This window comes from Ailuropoda melanoleuca, chromosome 4 (genome assembly GCF_002007445.2).
Source record: "Ailuropoda melanoleuca isolate Jingjing chromosome 4, ASM200744v2, whole genome shotgun sequence".
Taxonomy (NCBI): domain Eukaryota; kingdom Metazoa; phylum Chordata; class Mammalia; order Carnivora; family Ursidae; genus Ailuropoda; species Ailuropoda melanoleuca.
In genome coordinates, this window is record NC_048221.1 from 54,163,574 (window position 1) to 54,184,597 (window position 21,024).

Genomic DNA, 21,024 nt, shown 5'->3' on the forward strand with positions numbered 1-21,024 from the left:
AACCAGCACCCCCACATCAATATTTACTAGCAGAACCCAATTCTACTCAGGCCACCTAAAAGACAGAAATTAGAGACAGGAGTGACATCAATGGGTGATGTTTTCAGGAGAGCTTTTAAACTGGGGCTGACTCAACTTGGAAGTGTATCCCTTTTGCTCTTCTCCTTCCTCCTTTTCGGAAGCAATGTGATAGCTGGAACCCTAGCAGCTATCCAGGGTCATGAGGTAACCATGAAGATGGAAGATACAAGCTAACAACGACTGAGCAGAGAAACAGAAGCCTGGGTACCTGAACATATCACATAGATCCGCCCCGTTTCAGACTGCCTACCTCTAAAACCAAAATATTTCATTTGTTTCAACTACCGTGGTAAATTGATTGCTACAACAGCCCCTATTTTTCACTCTTCGCTGTTCTACCATTTTGCTCAGTTCCTCCTTCCCAGCTTCTGGATTGGGCCTCATGCCTGGCTTTGGCCAGGAGGATGAGAGAGAAGTGAGAGTGTGCTAGTTTTGAGTGGAGGCCTCAAAGGCCTGGCACACTTCTACTCTCTGTGTTGGAACCCAGCCGCCCGCCAAATAAGCCCAGGCCTAGGCTGCTGGAGGTTGAGGGACCACACGGAGCAGAGAAAAGTCGGCATTGCTGTGACCATCCTAGACTACCTAGCGCCAGCCGAGCACAGCCTAGGTCAGCAAAACCACCCTAACTCATGAGTTAAGTGAGTCGGAAGCCACGAGGCTTTGGGCTGGCGTGTCCCATGGCAATAGCTCGCAGACACCCCGGACCTGCACTTCCCAATGGTGGGCACTGCCACTTAGTGAAGACCCACCATGTACTTAATAAATACTGAGTTTCCATCATCTCTGATTCTCACAGCCATCCCACGAGGCATGCGTTATTATCCCCATTTTATAGACAGAGAAGCTGAGGCTCAGAAAAGAGGGCTGGTCCATGGTCAAACATACAGACACACGTGGAACGCTAAACTTGCCTGTCACCAAAGTCCTCTCCCTAACACCAGTTTTTAGGAAACACTGACCCCAACATGACAAAAATCAAAGTCCAAATCTTCTCCCAAATGGCACCCTTCTCCAGCGGTCCCTGTCACAGGCACCCAGGCCTGTGACACTGGCTTCCTCAACTGCTTCCTCTTCTCTCTCCTAATCTCCCCCAAACATCCCCCATAGTTTCTCCTGAAGCTGTTCTACTCTCTTAACTCGCCCTTGTCCTCTGCTGCACACAGCCAGCTGTCCATCTGCAAGACCTGTTTTCACTTCCTCCCGATTTTCAGCAGGCACATGGCCTCTCCAGAAGAAAGGCTGCATTCTCCAGCCCCCTAGAAGCTTGGTCTGGCCACTGGACAAAGTTCAAGCCAATACAGTGGAAGTGAAATACTGTCTGTCCTCGAGAGAGGCTCTTCTTAGCCCCACGTTCACAGCAGCATTATTCACAGGAGGCAGGAGGCAGAAGTGACCCAAGAGCCATCAGTGAAACGTGTTATAGCTACACGATGGATGGTTCTTTAGCCACGCTACAACGTGGGTGACCTTGAGGACGTGATGTGAAGGGACATAAGCTGGATACAAAAAGAAAAAGCAGAAACAGAAAGCCCTGTGAGGGCAGGCCTTTACATGTGCTGTTCACCTTTGCATCCTTAGTGCCTAACGCGGCCCAGGACAGGCTGGTGTTCAACAAACAGTTCTGGATGAACTGGCCACTGGAAGAGCTGGTGGTGGTTTCTCTGCAGATGAAGAGCCCGCCAAATCTATGGAGGAGTCCCGCGGGGAGCCTAACCCCCCAGCCCATGAAGACCTTGGGCCAGCCTATGGATGCCACAGGTCGGGCTTGCCTTGTACAAGGAGACGCCACAGGTGTCGTTGTCCTCAGCCCCACAGGCCTCGCCCTCCTTGGCCCCCAGGACGCCAGCCATGCAGCTCTTCTCCTTCAAGTAGGACACACAGCAGTGCTTCTGGGCTGTCCTGCAACACAGGTGTGCCTCAGCCCCACCCGAGCACCGGCCCCCATCCTCTCCGTGACCCCTCCGGGAGGGACGGCCAGACCCATTGCCCAGACGAGGAAACGGAGGCTCAGAGAGGGAAGCCCCTGCCAGAGGCCCACTGCAAGCAAGGACCGTGCTGGTGGTGGGGGCCTCGGCAAAGCCAGCGCATCCCCCACAAAAGAACGTGGGTCCGGTGTCTGAGCTTGACCAAGACCACTCAGGCCTGGGGCCCACTGGACTCCACGTTGTCTATCCCTGACCAGTGTAGGAGGGGGTCAGCATTCCGTGGTCCCCACGGGGCTGAGAAGGATAGGGAGACTCAACCCCAGGAAGCGCAGGGCAGCGTGGCCTGGAAGAGAGCAGCCTCCAGGCTCCTGGGCTGAGCCACCCAATATCTGTAAGGCTGCCCTGGGCCGCCAGCACACAAAGAGGGGGGTCACCGGGAAGCTGGGTTCAGTCTCACTTGAGAAAGGGCATGTCCCAGCGGGGGCTATTCAGTGATGGAACTGCCTATCTATGAAGTAGTGAGTTTCCCGTCACAAGAGGGATACAAGCATACCTCAGGGCCACTAAGCTCAAAACCCCTGAACGATGTATGTTCTAACTCTTAAGCAGCCCCCAAACTGGTACGATGATAAAAGGGAAGGGAAAGGGACAAGGTTAGAATTTAAATGTCTCTAAAAATGCACGGGGGGGCTAGACTTTAGGAAACGGGGACTCTAATTCTGGCCATGCTCCCAGGGAGCAGTGCGGCTTTGGGTGAATCATATCACCTCTCTGAACCTTGTCCTCTTTATCTAGAAAAATAAGTAGGCTGGAAAAGAAGACATCCCTGGGAAAAAGAGGGGAATGGCTGACCAAGACGTCTTCTGGGCCCAGCACAGTTGGGGCAAAGGCACAAATGAGTCCTTTGCAGAGAACGCTAGAGTCGGAAAAAACAATCAACACAGTAGAGGACAGCGGGAGGCCAGGCTTCTGGAGACCCCCCGGGTAGCAGAGTCGGGTAAGAAAAGAGGGCTGAAGACTCCCAGTTCAAAGCCAGGGAGGAAAATCTCGCATGGGCTGCGCACTGCCTAGCCCCAGCCACGGTTCACAGTGAGTGCGGCACCTCCTTGTTCCCAGGTGACAGCGGTCCTCTAACCCTGGCTCCAAACCGTACCCTCTCTGAACTCTGCTCCTCAGCCCAGCTACAAATGTATGTGGTTACTTTGTTCCTGCAGCCAATCTTGGGCTCGCCGCACCTGGAGGGAGCCTGGCCGGCGCGCTCACAGCAGCCACAACGTGCCTGTGGACACAGGGGGCGCGTGCGCCCCGCTTGCACAGCCGGGGCCCCCGGGGCCAAAGCAAGCAGGGATCCGGAAAAGGCGAACGGGCAGCTGTGCCCGCTCCAGGGTGCACACCCTACCTGCAGGTGTCACCCTCAGTGCCACTCTCGGGGATTTCCAGGCACTCGTCATTGTCGATGGCCCACTGCTGTCCGGCCGCACAGCACGTCTCGATCAGATCCTTCGTGGACACTGTGGGCAGCAACACAGGCAGAGTCACTGCACTAGCGGGGGCACCTGGCTCTAAGGTGTGCAGAGGCAGCCAGTTTAGTAAATGTGGCTGGTGCTGTTCAGACCCCCATTCTCAGGCAGGGGACTCACTCACCACCCACCCCTCCCCCGCTGCTGTGCAGGGTGACCCAAGTACGACGGCAAGCTGCCTGCAAGGTTAAGTCCACCCATGGGGGAGCAGGCCGGCAGAACTATGGCCAACCAGTGACTAGTGGGGGCACAAAAACCCAGCCCTGCCTCAGAGGGGACAGTGTGTGGGGCCACATACATTCCAGAACTCCCAGTGGGATCCAGGGCATTGGCTAACTCCTTCCCTGCCCCCACCCCAGGCAGTTCTCCAAATGAACCACCACATGCACAAAACCCTCAAGTCAGGCTCTGCTTTTTTTTTTTTGAGATTTTATTTGTTTACTTTTTGAGGGGGGAGAAGGAGAAACAGACTCCCCCCTGAACAGGGAGCCCAACACAGAGCTCGATCCCAGGACCCCAAGATCATGACCTTTAGCCCAAGGCAGCCGCCTAACTGACTGAGCCACCCAGGCGCCCCTCAGGCTCTGCCCCTAAGGAACCGGACCTAAGACACCAAGACAGGACGAGGCATAAGAAGCAATAGCAGCGGTGAGGAAAGTTTAAAACTCATCGAGGAGGGGCGCCTGGTTGGCTCAGTGGGCTGAGCCCAACTCTTAATTTTGACTCAGGTCATGATCTCAGGCTCACAAGATCCAGCTCAGCAGGGAGTCTGCTCGAGATTCTCTCTCATCCTCTCCTTTTGCCCCCCCCCTCACTGGTGCACGCGTGCACCGCACACTCTCTCCCTCTCTCTCTCTAAAAAAAATCTCATCTAGGAAAGTTAGTGGAGAAAATATTCGTGGCTGGGAGAGCAGAAGGAGGCAGGGGTAGGGGAATGTCTTAAAACTGAAAGGCCCAGACCTGAGCTTAAAAAGCAGATCAATCTGCCCACCTCAAAATTAAAATTCTCTATAACTAAGAACCCCATGGACAAATAGAAGACTGCTGACAGGTTCGGAGACATTTTTGGAATCCCTAGAACCAGCAAAGAATTGCCGTTGAGAAAATGTCATAATCTCCTGAAAACTAACGTAAAAAAACAACCCCAAAGTAAAATAGCTATTAAACTGGAAAAATCAGAAACAGTGATACATGCCAAGCACAGGTTGGAGCCCTCATGCCCTGGGGGTAGAAGCAGTCAGCAGCACAGCCAGTCTGGAAGGAGGTAAGGTACCACTGACACAATTAAGTATACACATTGTCCCGGACCCAGTTGTTCTCCTCCTGGCTGTGCATTCCAGGAAGTCCTCACCCAGACCTGTAATGCAACCACTACAAGGACGTGACACTTTGGCGTCATTATGGAAGTGAATGTTCACCAGTGGAGGAGTGGCTGAATAGAATGTGGGGCTGTCCTCCATGGAGGACTCCACAGCTGTCAGAAATAATAGACTAGAGGCACACACAACAACATGTAGCTAGGCACACATACACACAGCAACACGGAGTGGCACAACAAAGCACTGGGGGGGAAAGGAAGAAACCAGGTGAGACCTGTTACACAAATTAAAAACACTTCATACAAAATTACAATGCACATTTTGCACATAAATTAAAAACACACACACATGCAAATTAAACAGAAGAGAGCAGTTGCCTCTGGTGGGGCAGAGATTGGCAATGGGGAAAAGGCATATAAGGGAATAAATACATAAATAAAATAAGACAGAGTCTTACAGAGACGATAATGTGTAAGGTGCCAGAAGATGAGTATAATTAACCCAAACATTTGCTTCTGGGTCTAAAAATAAATGACATGCAAAGATAAAACACGTCTAGACCGACAGACACATAAAAAGGTCCTCAAAAGCATTCATTATCAGGCAAATGCAAATCAAATCCACAATGAGATATCACCTCACACCTGTCAGAATGGCTACTACAAAAAACACAAGGAAAAACGAACATTGGTGAGGATGTGGAGAAAAGGGAACCCTTGTGTATGCTGGTGGGAATGCAAACTGGTGCAGCCACTGTGGAAAACAGTATGGAGATTCCTCAAAAAATTGAAAATAGAAATACACCATGATCCAGTAATTTCACTACTGGGTATTTACCCAAAGAAAACAAAACACTAATTTGAAAAGATAACTGCACCCCTCTGTTGATTGCAGCATTATTTATAACAGCTGAGATATGGAAGAAACCGAAATGTCCATCCATAGATGAATGGATGAAGAAGATGTGGCACATATATACTATGGAATATTACTCAGCCCTAAAAAAGAATGAGATCTTGCCATCTGCAACAACATGGATGGAGCTAGAGGGTATTATGCTAAATGGAATAAGTCAGACAGAGAAAAACAAATACCATATGATTTCATTTACGTGTGGAATGTAAAAAATAAATAAGCAAATACAAAACCCCAAAGAAAACAGATTCTTAAACACAGAGAAAAGCTGAAGGTTGCCAGAAGGGAAATGGTGGGGGGATGGGTGAAATAATAAAGAGGATTACAAGATACAAACTTCTAGTTATGAAATAAATACAGATGAAAACTACAGCTTAGGGAATAAGTCAATAATGTTGTAATAACATTATATGGTGGTTACATTTATTGTGGTGAGCACAGAACGATGTATAGTATTGTTGAATTGATATCCTGTATACCTGAAACTAATATAACATTGTATGCTATTATCCTTCAATAAAAAATTTTAAACCAAAACAAAGGTAAAGTTCATCTAGAATACCTATATCCACTTTGGGGGGACAGCAGGGTGTAATGGAATAACTTTGAGCCTGGGTCCACATCTTAGTGCTACCCTGTATAGCCATTTTTTCTCTCTAAGGAATCAGTGTCCTTATCTACTATGAGGACCTTAAGCTGCATAACTGCTGAAACCTACAAAGACCTCTAAATATCCTTCAGCAGTTCACATAACCTAGCAGAGCTGAGGAACAAATGCACCAATGGATGTCAGCAGCCTGCAAGTTTCCAGGAAAGGAGTGCACTAAGAATCATCAGCTTCATCTGCTGAGTGGACATTTCAAGTTATTGAACTTTTCTAAGTTTCAAGTCCCCTTCTGTAAAAGAGGGAAAATAAGTTTCACTAACAACCTGAGGTCTGTACCAGGAGGAATGAAAAGAATTATCTACCAGAAGCAAGTAGCAAATATCACACTCAGTGGTGAAACACTAGACACCTGTCTCACTGAAGTCAGAAATGTGACAAAAATGCCTACTGACACTCTGTTTAGTGTTGTCCTAGAGATACTAGCAGATGCAATAAGGCAAGAAAAAAAGAGGCAGAAATATTAGAAACAAAGAGATGATGGTCATTCTTTGCAGATATTGTGGTTTCATCTTTCTAGAAAATCCAAAGGAACAAAAACTAACACAGTATTAAAGTGAATACTAAGGAATAATAATAATAATAATAGGCCAAAATAAGTGGTCAAAACCAAAATCAAGTTACTCAATTTAGTGCTTTCCTATACAAGAGTAACAATTAAATAGAAAGAGTAAGAGGAAAAAAATGTCATTCAAAACAGAAACAAACCTAGAAATAAATTTATCATAAACATGCTAAATCCACATGAAGGAAAAAAATAATTGTCTAATAGATATAACAGTATATTTTATTAGAAATATATCCCATGTATCTGGATGGGAAGATTCCTTGAAGACATCAATTCTCCTCCATTTAATCTACAACTTCAATGCAATATAAAGTCCCAACGTAATTTGTCATGAAATTTGTCAAGCTGATTCTAAAATTCATCCAAAATTGAAAATGTCTAAGAATACTGAAGAAAAATTCTGAAAGGAAAAAGTGCATAGTTTAAAGTTCTAATAACTAAAGAGACAAGGAGATCAATGAAACAATAAAATTCAGAGAGAGAACTATGTGCATATGGGCAACATTGATATGTGATATGTATATGATAAAGGCAACATTCAAACTCAGTGTGGAAAGGATTGAATATATGACGTTGGGACCTACCTCACACCGCACACAAAAGTAAATTCCAAATCTAAAGGCAGTATTAGAAGAAAACCTAAGAAAATAATTTTAGGATAAAGAGAGCTGTTTTCAAAAGTAAAATCCACAAAAGAATGAAATTGGGCCCTTACCTCAGAACACATACAAAAACAACTCAAAATGGACTAAAAACTTGGATGTAAGGCCTGAAACTGTACAACTCCTAGAAAGAAAACCCAGGGGAAAAGATCCTCAACATCAGTCTCGGCAGTGAGTTTTTGGTAGACACTAAAACACAAGCAACAAAAGCAAAAATCAACAAGTGGAACTACATCAAACCAAAAAGCTTCTGTACAGCAGAAGAAACCATCAACAAAATGAAAAGGGAACCTGCAGAATGGGAGAAAATATCAGCAAACCATGTATCTGATAAGGGGTTAATACCCAAAATATATAAGGAACTCATACAACTCAATAGCAAAAAAAAAAAAATTAATTTTATTTAAAAATGGGCAAAGGGGGGCACCTGGGTGGCACAGTCATTAAGCGTCTGCCTTCGGCTTAGGGCGTGATCCCAGCGTTCTGGGATTGAGCCCCACATCAGACTTCTCCGCTAGGAGCCTGCTTCTTCCTCTCCCACTCCCCCTGCTTGTGTTCCCTCTCTCGCTGGCTGTCTCTCTCTCTCAAATAAATAAATAAAATCTTTAAAAAAATAAAATAAAAATGGGCAAAGGACCAAAATAGACATTTTTTCAAGGACATATAAATAGCCAACAGGTATGTGAAAAGATGTTCAACATCACTCATCACCAGAGATATGCAAAGTAAAACTTCAGTGAGATGTCACCTCACACCTGTTAGGGAGGCTGATACTCAAAAGACAAGAGATAACAAGTATTGGTGAGGATGTGGAGAAATGGAACCCTGTCCACTGTTGGTGGAGATGTAAATTGGTGCAGCCACTCTGGAAAACAGTATGGAAGATCCTCGAAAATTTAAAAACAGAACTACCATATGGTCCAGCAATTCCACTTCTGGGTATACATCCGAAGGATATTAAAGCACAGCTCAAAAAGATATCTGCACTCCCATGTTTGCTGCAGCATTGTTTGCAATAGCCAAGAAATGGAAGCAACCTAAGTCCTAAGTGTCCACTGATGGATGAGAGGGTAAAGAAAACGTGGTATACACGTGCAGATACATGTGTGTGTATGTATATGTATGTACAGGTATGTGTGTATATGTACATATAGGTCTATATGTACATGTATGTATATATGTGTGGAATATTATTCAGCCATAAAAAAGGAGATCTTGCCATTTTCAGGAACATGGATAAAACTTGCGGATATTATACTAAGTGAACTAAGTCAGCCAGAGAAAGACAAATACTGTATGATCTCACTTATACATGGAATAAAAAAAAAAGTCAAACTCAAAGAAACAGAGTCATTTGGGGGCTGCCAGGGAATCAGTTGGGGGGAGCCTCTGGGGAGATGTGGAGTTGCTGGGCAAAGGGTACAAGCTTCCATGCAGTTATAAGGTGAATAATTTCTGGTGATCTACTGCACAGGACGGCGACTAGTTACTGTACTGTGTACTTGAATGTTGCTATGAGAACAGATCGTCACATGTTCTCACCACAAACAACAACAAAAAATGGCAACTTTGTGTGGTGACGTATTATCTAACACCACTGTAGTCATCGCCTCACCATACATATGTAGATCAAATCATCACTCTGTATACTTATATTTATACAATGTTATATGTCGCTTATATCTCAATAAAGCTGGAGGAAAACAGAAACAAAATCCACAACTAAAAAGGAAAACCTTAATACAATAAAAATATAAAATCCCTGTATGGCAAAAGACAGCATATCCAACCAGCCCCAGTTACTCTCATCACATCACTCATTTTTAAGGCTCCTCTTAGCATTTATCACTGTGTGAAATCTTGTTTATTTATGAGCTTACTTCGTCACTTGTCTGTTTCTTTCTCTACAAAGGCACTGGAGTCTCTGTGGCCACTGAAAGTGATGCCACCATTCCATGCTTAATCCTTTCTCATTACTCTCTGGGCACATGGGAGTCATGCCTCACTTGAATACTTCTGGTGATGGGGAACTCACTCCACCCAGGCAGCTTGTCCCTTCTGTGCATAGCTCAAGTTCACATCTTTCTTTTACTGGACTGAACTCTTACTAAGACTTCTCCAAGATTGCCTTACTGAGATCAGGAGATTGCAGTGGATCCCTGGGTCTTAGCCAGGTGACTTGAGATGGGTGCCCTGTCAAAATAACTGTAACAGCTGGAATGAAGTGTGGGCTAGTGCCAGGCTCGGCTCCAAGCACTTTCATCCTTAAAGTTATGATGAGTGAGTACCCTTGTCTCCCTACTTTACAGATCAGGTGGTGAGTTAGAAGTCCCAAGCCTCAGTTTCCCCTCTTCTCTTCCCCCCTCCAGGCCTCAACTTCCCCACATCCGTGGCATGGGTGACTTGATATAGCTGATCCTGAAGGCCCTGTCTGAGAATCTAACCATCACCAGCCTGAGAGGGGTTCTGCTTCCCTATGGACTGAATGGTGTTCTCCTCCTGCCCCCTCCTTGATCAGAAGCCAGGTTTCAGCCTGTGTTTGGCAGACTTCCCACCATTCTCCCCTGGCCTTTCCCACCCTGGCTTCCCTCTGTTTCAGACAAAGGAACTCAGAGGCTGTGAACCCATATGCTGGGAGGGCCACCCACTTGGAGCAGGAGGGGGAATTAGTACAGGGGCCAAGCCTGGCACTGCTTGGTACTGTCCAAGACATGGGAGGCAGGGCCAGGCCAAACCCCACAAGACATGTACCCCCATGTCCTAGACCAGAAGACACACCCTCCTTCTCCACGCCAGTGCTTCAAGGCTCAGCCCAGAGGCCCTCTCCTCCAGGTCTCCTTCCTTGACTGCCCCCTCTGAGGTCCCCAGCCTCTTTCTCTCTGGTTCTCTGTAAGTTCCAGGCACCACCATTCAGATGTCCAGTCCTAGGATTCTTCCCTTCTCCACCTCCACACAGGCCCTGGCTGATCTCACCCAGCTCTGAGCGTCAAGCGCCTGCTTCTCCTTGACCCCTCCCACACACCTGTGTCCAGCCATAGCCCCGTGCCCACGCGCACAGCCGGCGAAGGAACCACCGCCGCTGCTCCCTGGTGCTCCCACCACCAGAAGCTGTTCAGCAACTGAACCACCTCACACCACCTCTCCCCAGGTCTCCACTGCGTCACTGAAGGGCCGCCAGCAACCTCAGGACCCTGCTACGCCAATTCCTCCTTCCCCACCTCTGTCCATCACCCAGCGGGCCACCTCCAAAGTGCATCCCAGTCTACCCACCTGGCCCCTCACTCCACCACCACCTCTTGGTCCGACATGATCCCTGTTCCCACAGGGGTCCTCCTCCAAGTCATCTTCCAGAGGGTGTCAGAATGAGTCCCAAATATAAATCAGACTGTGTCTCTCCTTGGCCTACAGGCCCCAACAGCCCCCCTTTCTTTACAAAGACCTGTTGACTGCCTCACCCTCACCTCTGTTCTCTGACCCTCTTTCTCACTCATTCTCTCCACTCCTTGAACCCCCTAGGCTCACCCCTGCCCCAGGTCCTTTGCACGTACTCTACCTTCTGCCTGGAATCCTCTGCCTTTTTCCTGTGCCCTGCCCCATGCCCACTGTCTACATGGCTGTCCCTTCTCCTTCAGGGCTCTCACCTCCTCAGAGAGAAGCTCCCTGACTGCTATATCTAAACTAACCTCTATGCCAACCCTCATCACACCACCCTACTTCCCTGGCCTTCCCCAGTCCCAATCAGCTCAGGAAACCTGTGGTCCACAGACCCCTACTGGAAGGCCACTGTCCTACAGGATGACGCACCCCTCCCTGGTGGGGCAATCACAGCCCAGAGTCACGTCCAGCTCCTATGCTCTACCCTGGCCCCACATGCTTCTCCTTGCCACTCTGTCTTTGCACATGCTGGTCCATGTTGGGAACGCCCTTCTCTGCTTGTGCAACTAACCATCCCTAACCAGCCAATCCACATGTGACTCAGCCTCTCCATCTGCTGAGCTCCCACTGGTACCCACCTCCAACCCGGGGGGACCGGTGGCCCCCTCCTCTGGCTTCATTCACATCAGCACTTGGTACATACTTTCACTGTAATGTCACTGTCAGGTGACATGCTTGTCTCAACCACCAGACTGAGAGGGTCTCAGGAGCCAAGAAATGGTCTGAGTCCTCTCAGGGCTCCCAGGGCCCAGGGCTGAATCAAGTATCCCAGGCCCTCAGTGTCTACCATCTTCTGGAAAGCTTACATCAACAACACGAAGTTGGATGATTATCTCGATTTTCCAGATGTGTAAATAGAGCTTCAGATACACAGCCCAGCGCACAAGCTTAGGAAAATGAGGGAGAAGAACACAAGCACGGCCCGTCCACCTGGCCCAGGCTGCCTCTCTGCTAAGGGCTCTAGCAGGGGGCGGGGGTGAGCCAGGCACATCTGTACCACTGCTGGAAGCGCGGGCTAGGGGACATGGGCAAGTCACTCATCCTCTGAGCCTCCACTTCCTTGCCTGTTAAATGGGCAAATAACCTTTCCCTGCCACACTTCACAAAGTTCCGGGGAGCTGAGAAGATTCAGTGCCTTGCAAACAACAGGCGCTCAGTAACCAGTACCTCCCTGGCCCTGGCACACAGGTGTCTGACGACTACTCACCAATCAATTAATTAAAGAACAAAGGAACAGCCCAATAAACGGATGGATAGAACAATAACCCCTTTCGCAGAGGAAGCTGGAAGGGCTTTCAGCAATCCCTCCCCTGCCTTTTCTGCTTTCCTCTGGGCTTTCGCGGACTCCCCCATTTCTGGCCACGCTGTCACACTGCCTGAGCTCTGGCCAAGAGGGTGTGTGGTGTCCGTCATCTGCTGGTGATTTGCAAGCCCTGTGGACAGAAGGGGAGGGGCATCTCCTGTGACAGCGGCAGCCGTGGCCCTCTCCCTGACCTCCAGAGACATGGGCCAGCACCACATCATCCTGGTTTCTGAACGCACTGCCAACCATCTGCTTCACAGACTCTGGCAGGAAACTCGCCTCCAACATCCCTGAGTAGCAAAGGGAGAACAGACGCACTTTGGGAAACCGTTAACTTCGTCTATGGAGTGGAAGATACCCAGAGCCGGTGATGCAGTGATCTCATTTTCAGGTAGTCGCCCAGGAGAAACAGGTGCCTGTGGTCTCCACCCGGAGACCCACAAACAGAAGCCCCACACTGCAAGCAACCCAAGCACCCCTCGACAAAAGAAAGGGTGAATAAGCCATGGCAGGACCACACGATGTGCACAGATTCATTTCAACCACACACAACAACACGGATGAATCAGACAGGATCTTGGGGGGAAGAAGCAAGTCACAGAGGAATGCTGCAGACTGCCTTTCATAAGAAGTTCCAAGACAGGGAAAAAGGCAACACGACCGTACAGCTCTAAAGAAAAGGAAGGAACTCCCGTGCACAGAAGTCAGGATGGTGGGAACTGTGGGGGTCAGGGCAGGCGGCCACAGCCTCTGTCTCCACTGCCGGTACCTCCAATGGGTGCCCCCTTTAAACACTCCTTTAATTGCCATGTAAGTCTCATTTGTGCTGATAGTCACAAACACTTCATAACAGTAACATTACTGCAAAAGTTATTATGATTAGAAAATTCTAAGACTCAGACTAAAGACTAAGAGTATTTTCAACTGTGACCCAGAGAGTGACTTTATACCAGGCACAAAAGGACAAAGACATGATTCTCCTTATATAGGGTACCCAGAAGAGGCAAATTCAGAGAGACAGAAAGTAGCCTAGAGGTTACCAGAGGCTGGGGGAGGGGGATGGAGAGTCAGTATTGGATGGGCACAGGATTTCAGTTTAGGAAGATGAAAAAGTTCTGGAGATGGGGCGCCTGGGGGGCTCAGTCGGTTAAGCATCTACCTTCAGCTCAGGTCATGATCCCAGAGTCTTAGGATCCAGCCCTGCATGGCATCTTTCTCCCTGCTCAGTGGGGAGTCTGCTTCTCCCTCTCCCTCTGCTGCTCCCCCTGCTTGTGCTCTCTCACTCTCTCCCACAAATCAATGAATAAAATATTTAAAAAAAAATTTTCTGGAGATGGGTGACGTACTCGTACAATGTGAATATACTACATCTCACGGACCTAAAACTAGTTAAAGTGGCCAACGTTATGTTATGTGTATCTTACTGCAATAAAAAGAAAATGATGCGTTGCACAGTAAAAAAAAAAAAAAAATGTGACACAGCACTTCCTCCATCCAGAAATCTAACCTGCTGACAGATTCCCCTCCCCCATGGACACAAACATGCACGGCAGGGATGCTTGCTACAGCTGAATTTGTGAGAGCAAAGGTCAGACACAACCAAAATCTCACCAATAGGACAGTGATTAAATAACTGAGGTCATATCTGTCCACTCTTATGCAGATTTTAAAAAGAATTAGGTAGGTGTTTGTGCACTTATAAGGCATGATTTCTGAACGTACTATGAAGAATTAAGGATGGGGTGCCTGGCTGGCTCAATCGGTAGAGCATGAGACTGACTCTTGATCCCAGGGTCGCGAGTTCATGCCCCACACTGGGCATGGAGCCTACTTAAAAAAAAAGGAGAGAGAAAACTAAGAACGTAAGGGTCAATGCTGGAAAGTATATACAATAAGTCACCCTTTATCATTTTAAAGGGCTATATGGACATAGATGGATTATTTCTAGAAGGACAGCCAGGAGGCTCAGGGCAGGACCTGACCGTGGGAAGGAGGAAGCACATGGACATCTCCCTGTTTGCCCCTTTTGTATTTTTATGGTTTCTTATCTCATGCAGGTATTGCCCGTTCAAGAGACATTCCGCCATAAAAAGATTCTTAGATTCTGGAGATTATGACCACCTTTGATCACAGAACAATGGGTGCTCAGAGGTCACGACCCCTCTGGACAGTCCCCTCTCCCAGACATTAAAGTCCTAAAGAATGGTGGCTTTGGAAATGCTGCAGAAAAAGCACGTGCACCTGGCAGGACGGTGATGAGCTGGCCTTCTCCACCGGCACCCTGTTTGGACAGGATGTTTGAGAGGCCTGAGCAAACAGCCCAGCGCCCGCTGCTCTCTGCGCCTGGCAGCCTGGTGTTCTTGGGGGCGGGGAGGAGGGACCTGCAGGCCCCGGGAGCGCCTGGAGTCCTCTTACAGGGACCGTAAAGCAGACAAACAAGACGGGCTCCTGAGCTCTATCTTCCTGCACCAGGATCACAGACACAGTGGTGACAAACAGCCTCTGTTGCCCTTTCCAGCACCTCCCATCACCTTGTGTGATGGTGTTTACTGCCTGCCCGCCCCTGCCCAAGTCAGAGGCGCGGAGCTGCTCTTGCTGACAGGCTGGAGGCTGGCTCTCTGCCCTGGCCGAGCCACCTGTGGGGTCCAGCTTGCACCCACAGCATCTCCCCTCCAGCTCCAGAAAGAGGCTCCTCTGCGCATCCCCATTTTAGAGACGAGAAGGTGGCAGCCTGGAGAGGAGGCGGCACTGGCCCCAGACCACACGCGGGGCAGCCGCAGAAGCCTACGGCGGCTGCGCACTCCAGAGTGCAGGCTCCTGAGCAGAGCACCCAAGCAAGCGAAGGAGAGGGTGAGGAAGGAGGGAGGCAGGCCAGAGTTCAAGTCTCTCTGCAGCAGCTACTCCAGGGGAAGAGGGCACCCCACTCTTCAGGCTCCTTTCCCATTCTCCCCACGGGCAGAGAAGCCCCTTGATTCCTGACAAAGCCAACGAGGCACTGGGGGGAAAGATGGCCTTTTCAACACTGGTGCTGGGTGAGCTGAACATGCATTGAAAAAAAGAATGAATTCTGATTCCTACTCATACCACCTAAAGAAACAAATCTAAATACGATCAAATATGAAAGGTGAAACAAATTAAAATGTCTAGAACATAACATAGGAAAATATCTTCATGACTCTGGGGTAGATGAAGATTTCTGTAAAAGGATACAAAATACACTAACATAAAAGTGAAGATCAATATATTGCATTTCGTTAAAATTAGGAATTTGTATTCCTCAGAAGACAGCATGCAATGTACTCATCACACACCATCACTAAGAAAGTGTAAAGATGGGGCGCCTGGGTGGCTCTGTGCTCAGCGCCATCTGTTTGAGATTCTTTTCCCCTCTTTCTCCCTCCCTCCCCTGCCCCTCCCCCCACTTGCACTTGCTCTCTCTCTCTCTCAAATAAATAAATAAATAAATAAATAATTTTTTTGAAGTGGAAAGAAAAGTTATGCAACAAAACAAGGTGATGAGTGATCCAACAAAAGACACGCAATCAGAATACATAAAGAACCCCTACGAATCAGTTAGACAAAGAAAGGCAATTTAAAAATGAGCAAATGACAACACAATGTCCAACAGTAATATGAAAATGTGCTCAACGTCATAAGTTATGAGAAAATGCAAATTAAAACCAGAACAAGATACTGCTACATATCCACCAGATTGGCTCAGATGAAAAGGAATGACAATGTCCAGTGTTGGCAAAGATGTGGAGCAACTGGAACTCTCACTCACTGCTGGTGGGGATGCAAGCTGGTAACACACTTCGGAAAAACGGCCGTGTCATATTCCACGCCTGCGTATATATCCAACACGAATGCCCACGTCATCCAAAAGACTCCCGACGAGAATGTTCACAGCAACTATATTCATCACAGCCAAAAACTGAAAACAGCCCAAATGTCCACCCATGCTAGAACAGATAAATAAACCATGATTTATTCCCACAATGGGAATGATTAAATGAACTATTGCAACAACTATATGCGACAACATGGGAGCATCTCAAAACACATTTTTTGAGCTAAAGAAGTCAAATGCAAAATACCACATTGTTCCCATTATACAAAATAAATTGAAGGATAGGCAAGATGGTGACGAAAGTCAGCACCATGGTTTCCATGGGGGAAGGAGAGTAGAAATGGTTGAAAAGGGGCACCAGGAAAATTCTGGAATGCTTGAAGTGTTTTATATCTTGATTGGGGTGGAGCTGCCTAAGTGTCTTCATACGTGAAAATCCACTGAGCCGTTCTGTTAAGATCTGTGTGCTTCATATAAATTATACTTCATAGAGAGTATAATAAATAAATATATAAAAATAAAAAGTTGTAAAGGGAGTACTGCTATACTAATCAAGATTTTAACGTTATCTATAGCATATGTTAGTACAAATGAGAGAGAAGAAAACTCAGAAGATATAACAACTACATATAAACCAAATAACGTCTAATCGGTCTTGATTAAATAGGACTTTACAAAACGAGCTCGGCAATGCATTTTGGGGACAGGAGGAGAATTAAGAATATGATCTGAGAATCGGATGGCATTAGGGACTTAGTAACTGCTTTAAGTGTAGGATCACAGTCTATCGTAATACGAGAGAATGTCTTTATTGTTTAGAGTTGCACTGTATACGTAGTGTTGAGACTGAAATGGTTCCATCTCACGTACACACACACGCGTGCACACACATACTGCATCTCAAATGAGAAAAAAGAACAAGACCTGAACAATTATGGGGCTAAGACTTCTTCCCGGAGCCCCCTCCCCTTTCAGCAGCCCCACTAAGGGTCCATCCCAGCTGCCTGGTGTGGGCTGGGTTCCAAGAAGAATCCTGGGAGGTTGGGGTGTTGTGGCTGGTGGAGCCACAGATATGGGGACTCTGTGGTGGGCTTTGTCGACATGAACGGGCTGTGAGGCCCCAGGCACATGGCTGCAGCATGGTCTTTCGGGAGCTTTGGGGGGTAGTAGGCGAGCAGTAGGATGACCTGAGCAATAGGAGGGCCCTACCCTCCATGGCTTTCCAGGGAGCCAGTGGTGGGATTTGTGCCTGTCGTCTGCATTTTAACTGGCCACTTCTGCTAAGAATTTTCCAGCTGATGAGAAGTTGACTCCATGCAAAAAGAGAAAAGGAGTTTGCACAAAACAGGCTGCCCTGATCGAGAACAGGGCAAAAACTCTTGACAAGCTTAGTTCTGTTCGAAGGGAGTGTGAGGAACTGGCATCATTTAGAGGAAGCCACCCTAGAAAGAGTCACCAGACATTCAGAACCCAAGGCAAACTCTGAAAAGCTGAACGCAACCAGCCCCATTTTCTGAGAAAATCAGCTTCCCAGAACAAGGACAAGACAAAGATCCAAAAGCTGGGACACAAGAGTGGGCAGCTCACATTCTAAGAATGAACCAATCACTGGAAGATCGCTCCAGAATTAGAACACAGCCAACAGCTTTCTAAAACAGTGCATGTGACCAAGGGCACATGCCCATTAGGGTCCCTCACCGACTGGTGGCCTTCATCTAAAAGCAGAGCTGTCCCTCCCTCCGCTCAGGCTCACCCCAGGCTACCGGTCATGTCCCCCGCCTGCTGAAGCTCATGGCGGCACCAGATCCCGGGGCCAGAGCCCACACTCCCTCCCTGTGCTCCTGAAGGAGGCGTCTCCCAGCCCCTACCCCAGCACAGCCTTCCAGCATCTTGCAAACCTCAAACCAAATGCACGGACTTCCAGAACCTCATCAAGACACTTGGGACGTGCTCTGTTCCTCCTCAAAAAAATCCTGTGAATTGTATCTCCTTCATTATGAGTTAAGGAAACTTGCTGCTACCCTACGACAACGTACTCTTGCTCAAAGAGGAGTTCGATGGAATTCCGGTTTTCGGGATAGCATTTTGTTTTATACATGAATCTTATCAATGACTTAATTCTACTTCACTGGTCATTCTGGATAGTTGAATTTAATTACCAGTCTATCGTACGTACGTACAGTTTAGTAAGAGAAGATGTTTAACTATAAGGCAGCTTTGGTCTCCCCAGGCCAGTTTTTTCTATAAAAGAAATATAAACATTTATATTTACCTTAATAAATAGGGATTTGGTTACAGAATTACGGAAATTAAAATATCACATAAAAAACAGGATGAGTTTTTTTCCTCCTCTTCGAGGCAAACAGGAAGCAGGGTACCAGCAAGGTTTCCAGCAAAGCCCCAGGTGGCCGTGCTGACACAGAGGTCCAGCTGGGGGAAAAGGCAGTGGGTGCCTGGGGATGGGTCGCCAGATGAGATGGAGGGGCCGCGAGTCCATGACCTGAGGCTCCCAGCCAGCATTCCCAAGGCGGATACCACGGGGCCAGGCTGGGCCCCTCCAGAACCAAATTCCCAGTGACTTTACACCCAGCAACTTTGCATTTCTCTTAAGTGACATGGGACTACAGCCCCACCAGGCCCCGACCCCACCTAGGCCTTTACCAGATCTCTCCCCCACCCCCAAGTACCTCCATTCTGTGTCCTCTGCAGCCTGCAGAGTGACCCAATATTCAGTGGAGCAATGAGCCCCACCCCGGGAAGCCCAGGAGAGGTGGGCTGACACCGCCACTCCACACTGGCCAGAACCCTGCTGTCCTTCCACCGGCCAAGCAACCTCAGGCAAGTCCCTTGGCTCGTCTGGTCCTGCATTCACGCTTCAGGGGTCATGTGGTGACAGATAAGGAATCACGAGGCCTTCCTTGGGCACTTACCCACCCACCCTCCTGCTGCCCACCTGCTGAGTGGGGCAAACTCGATGGGGAAGAAACAGAAACCCAGCTGTCCTCTGATGGGGTTTCCACCTCTGTCCCAGACCTCCGCCCAGCACTCCAGACTTGCATTCCCAGTGTCAAGGCTGTGTCTCTACCTGCGTATCAGCAACGGGCACCAACACCTCCAGAAAGAGACTATGAGTAGCCCTCGCCCACAGACTTGGGGTCACCCATCGCAGGAAGTGCACCCCCCAAACCAAGCCCGGAAGGTGTGGCATCCTGGAGAGATCCTGATCCCTCCCCAACCACATCGACGTGGCCATCATCCACGAATCCTGCTCCTGTCCCCATCTGTCCCAGGGCCGCGTCCCACCCTGCTCTTCACTGACAGAGGCTGACCTGGAGGGGCTGCAGCACGGATCCCCAAGCAGGCATGGCCACCTCAACCGAAGACCATAGCGCCTTCAGAACCTCAGCTCTTGCCAGGCTCCCGTTCAGGCCCTGGAGTGACAGCTTCCTCGGCTGCCGTCCCAGGCGCGGCAGCGTCCCCTGCTAGTCCCCAACCCCGCCCTCACCTGTGCATGTGGCCTCTTCACGACACTCTCTTCAGTCACCCTTCACATGTACCACCTGTTCCCTGTGTTTTGACTCCACTGGCCAGGGAGGTCTGGGAGGAAAGCATGCTGCGCTGGGAGTCAGGACTCTGGGGCCCATCCTCTGAGCTCATGGAGTCCTTGGCCAGCCCCTCACCCATCTCTGGGCCTCTGTGTCCTAGCTGTGTAATTACGGGTGGGAAGGGGTAGGGAGACTAAATAGTGGCAACAAACTGGCACTCACTGCATACTTTACTGGTGCTTTAATATATTTGAATTAGTTGCCAACATTTACAAATTGGGAGCTTTCATAGAAAATTCCAGATCCCTGGTTTCTTTTAGAAAACCCGAAGTTATAGGCAACGCTGGGCCTCCCCTGCCCCAGGGCAACCACTGGAGCTGGGGAGCAGCTGCCCCAGCATTCCAGGTGCCTTCCTAGTCCCAAGGCCCAGATAGCCCCCATGGGTCCTCACTGGCGGTTCTTATCCTCCAGCGATCCCACCTCCAGCATCTGGCTTTGCTTCCCCATCCTGTGCATTCCAAAGGTCTGCTCATTGCACCAGGTACACCCACTGCAGGCTGGGGGTGGGGGAGTGTTCTCCCTTCTGGTTCCCGCTGGCTCCCTGGTTCGGAGTGCGTTTGGCGCATAAGTATGTCGTGAGTGAGTGGAGCAGATGAGAGGGTGAGAGCTGTAAGCGAAACAGGCCAGCTCCTCTCACTCTCTCCCCGCCCATCCCGATCCCCTCTCAGGTGCTGGGAGCTCTCTGTGCCCAGGCAGGCGGCTTCCCGCAGCCAGATTCTACTCTTCAGCCACCTCCACCCTCCCCCACATGGATCCCAGAAAACCCCAGAACCCCAAACTCTGTGCCTGAGGGCACATGCAAAGCTTTGGGCCTGCTGACCCCACCCTGGGCCCTAGGTGCCCCTTGTGGGTCTGTGACATGGGGCAGGGCTGGAGCCCCCATCTGCTGGCAGTGGGAACTACATACTTGTGCCAGGCAATTGCGCAAACCCAGGGAGGTGGTCAGGACAAAGGGCCGAGAGTCAGTGGTCGACAAATGTCTGTTTGCTTCATCACCCTCAGTGACCCTGGACAATCTGCTTACCCTCCCTCTGCCTCAGTTATCTCACCTCTAGCAATGGGGGTGTCACAAGGTGTAACATACCGATACACGTCCAGTGACCAGCACAGCATCTGCCCTGTAATGACCTCTCCCCCAAGCAGGCCAGCCCTGTGAGGGTGAAGGAGGAGACCCCAT

General features: G+C 48.9%; 1 protein-coding gene across 5 annotated transcripts in view; it reads right to left on the minus strand.

The window, feature by feature from the left end:
- The window catches only part of FBLN2 (fibulin 2), a 60,440-nt gene that overhangs the window by 27,249 nt on the left and 12,167 nt on the right, over window positions 1-21,024 (minus strand). For all 5 annotated transcript variants that reach the window (XM_034658843.1, XM_034658844.1, XM_034658840.1 and 2 more), the window contains exons 2-3: window positions 3,406-3,517; window positions 1,851-1,980 (exon numbers count right to left, since the gene is read on the minus strand). In XM_034658843.1, coding sequence (XP_034514734.1) covers window positions 1,851-1,980; window positions 3,406-3,517 — 242 coding nt within the window. The remainder of the gene's footprint in view (window positions 1-1,850; window positions 1,981-3,405; window positions 3,518-21,024) is intronic.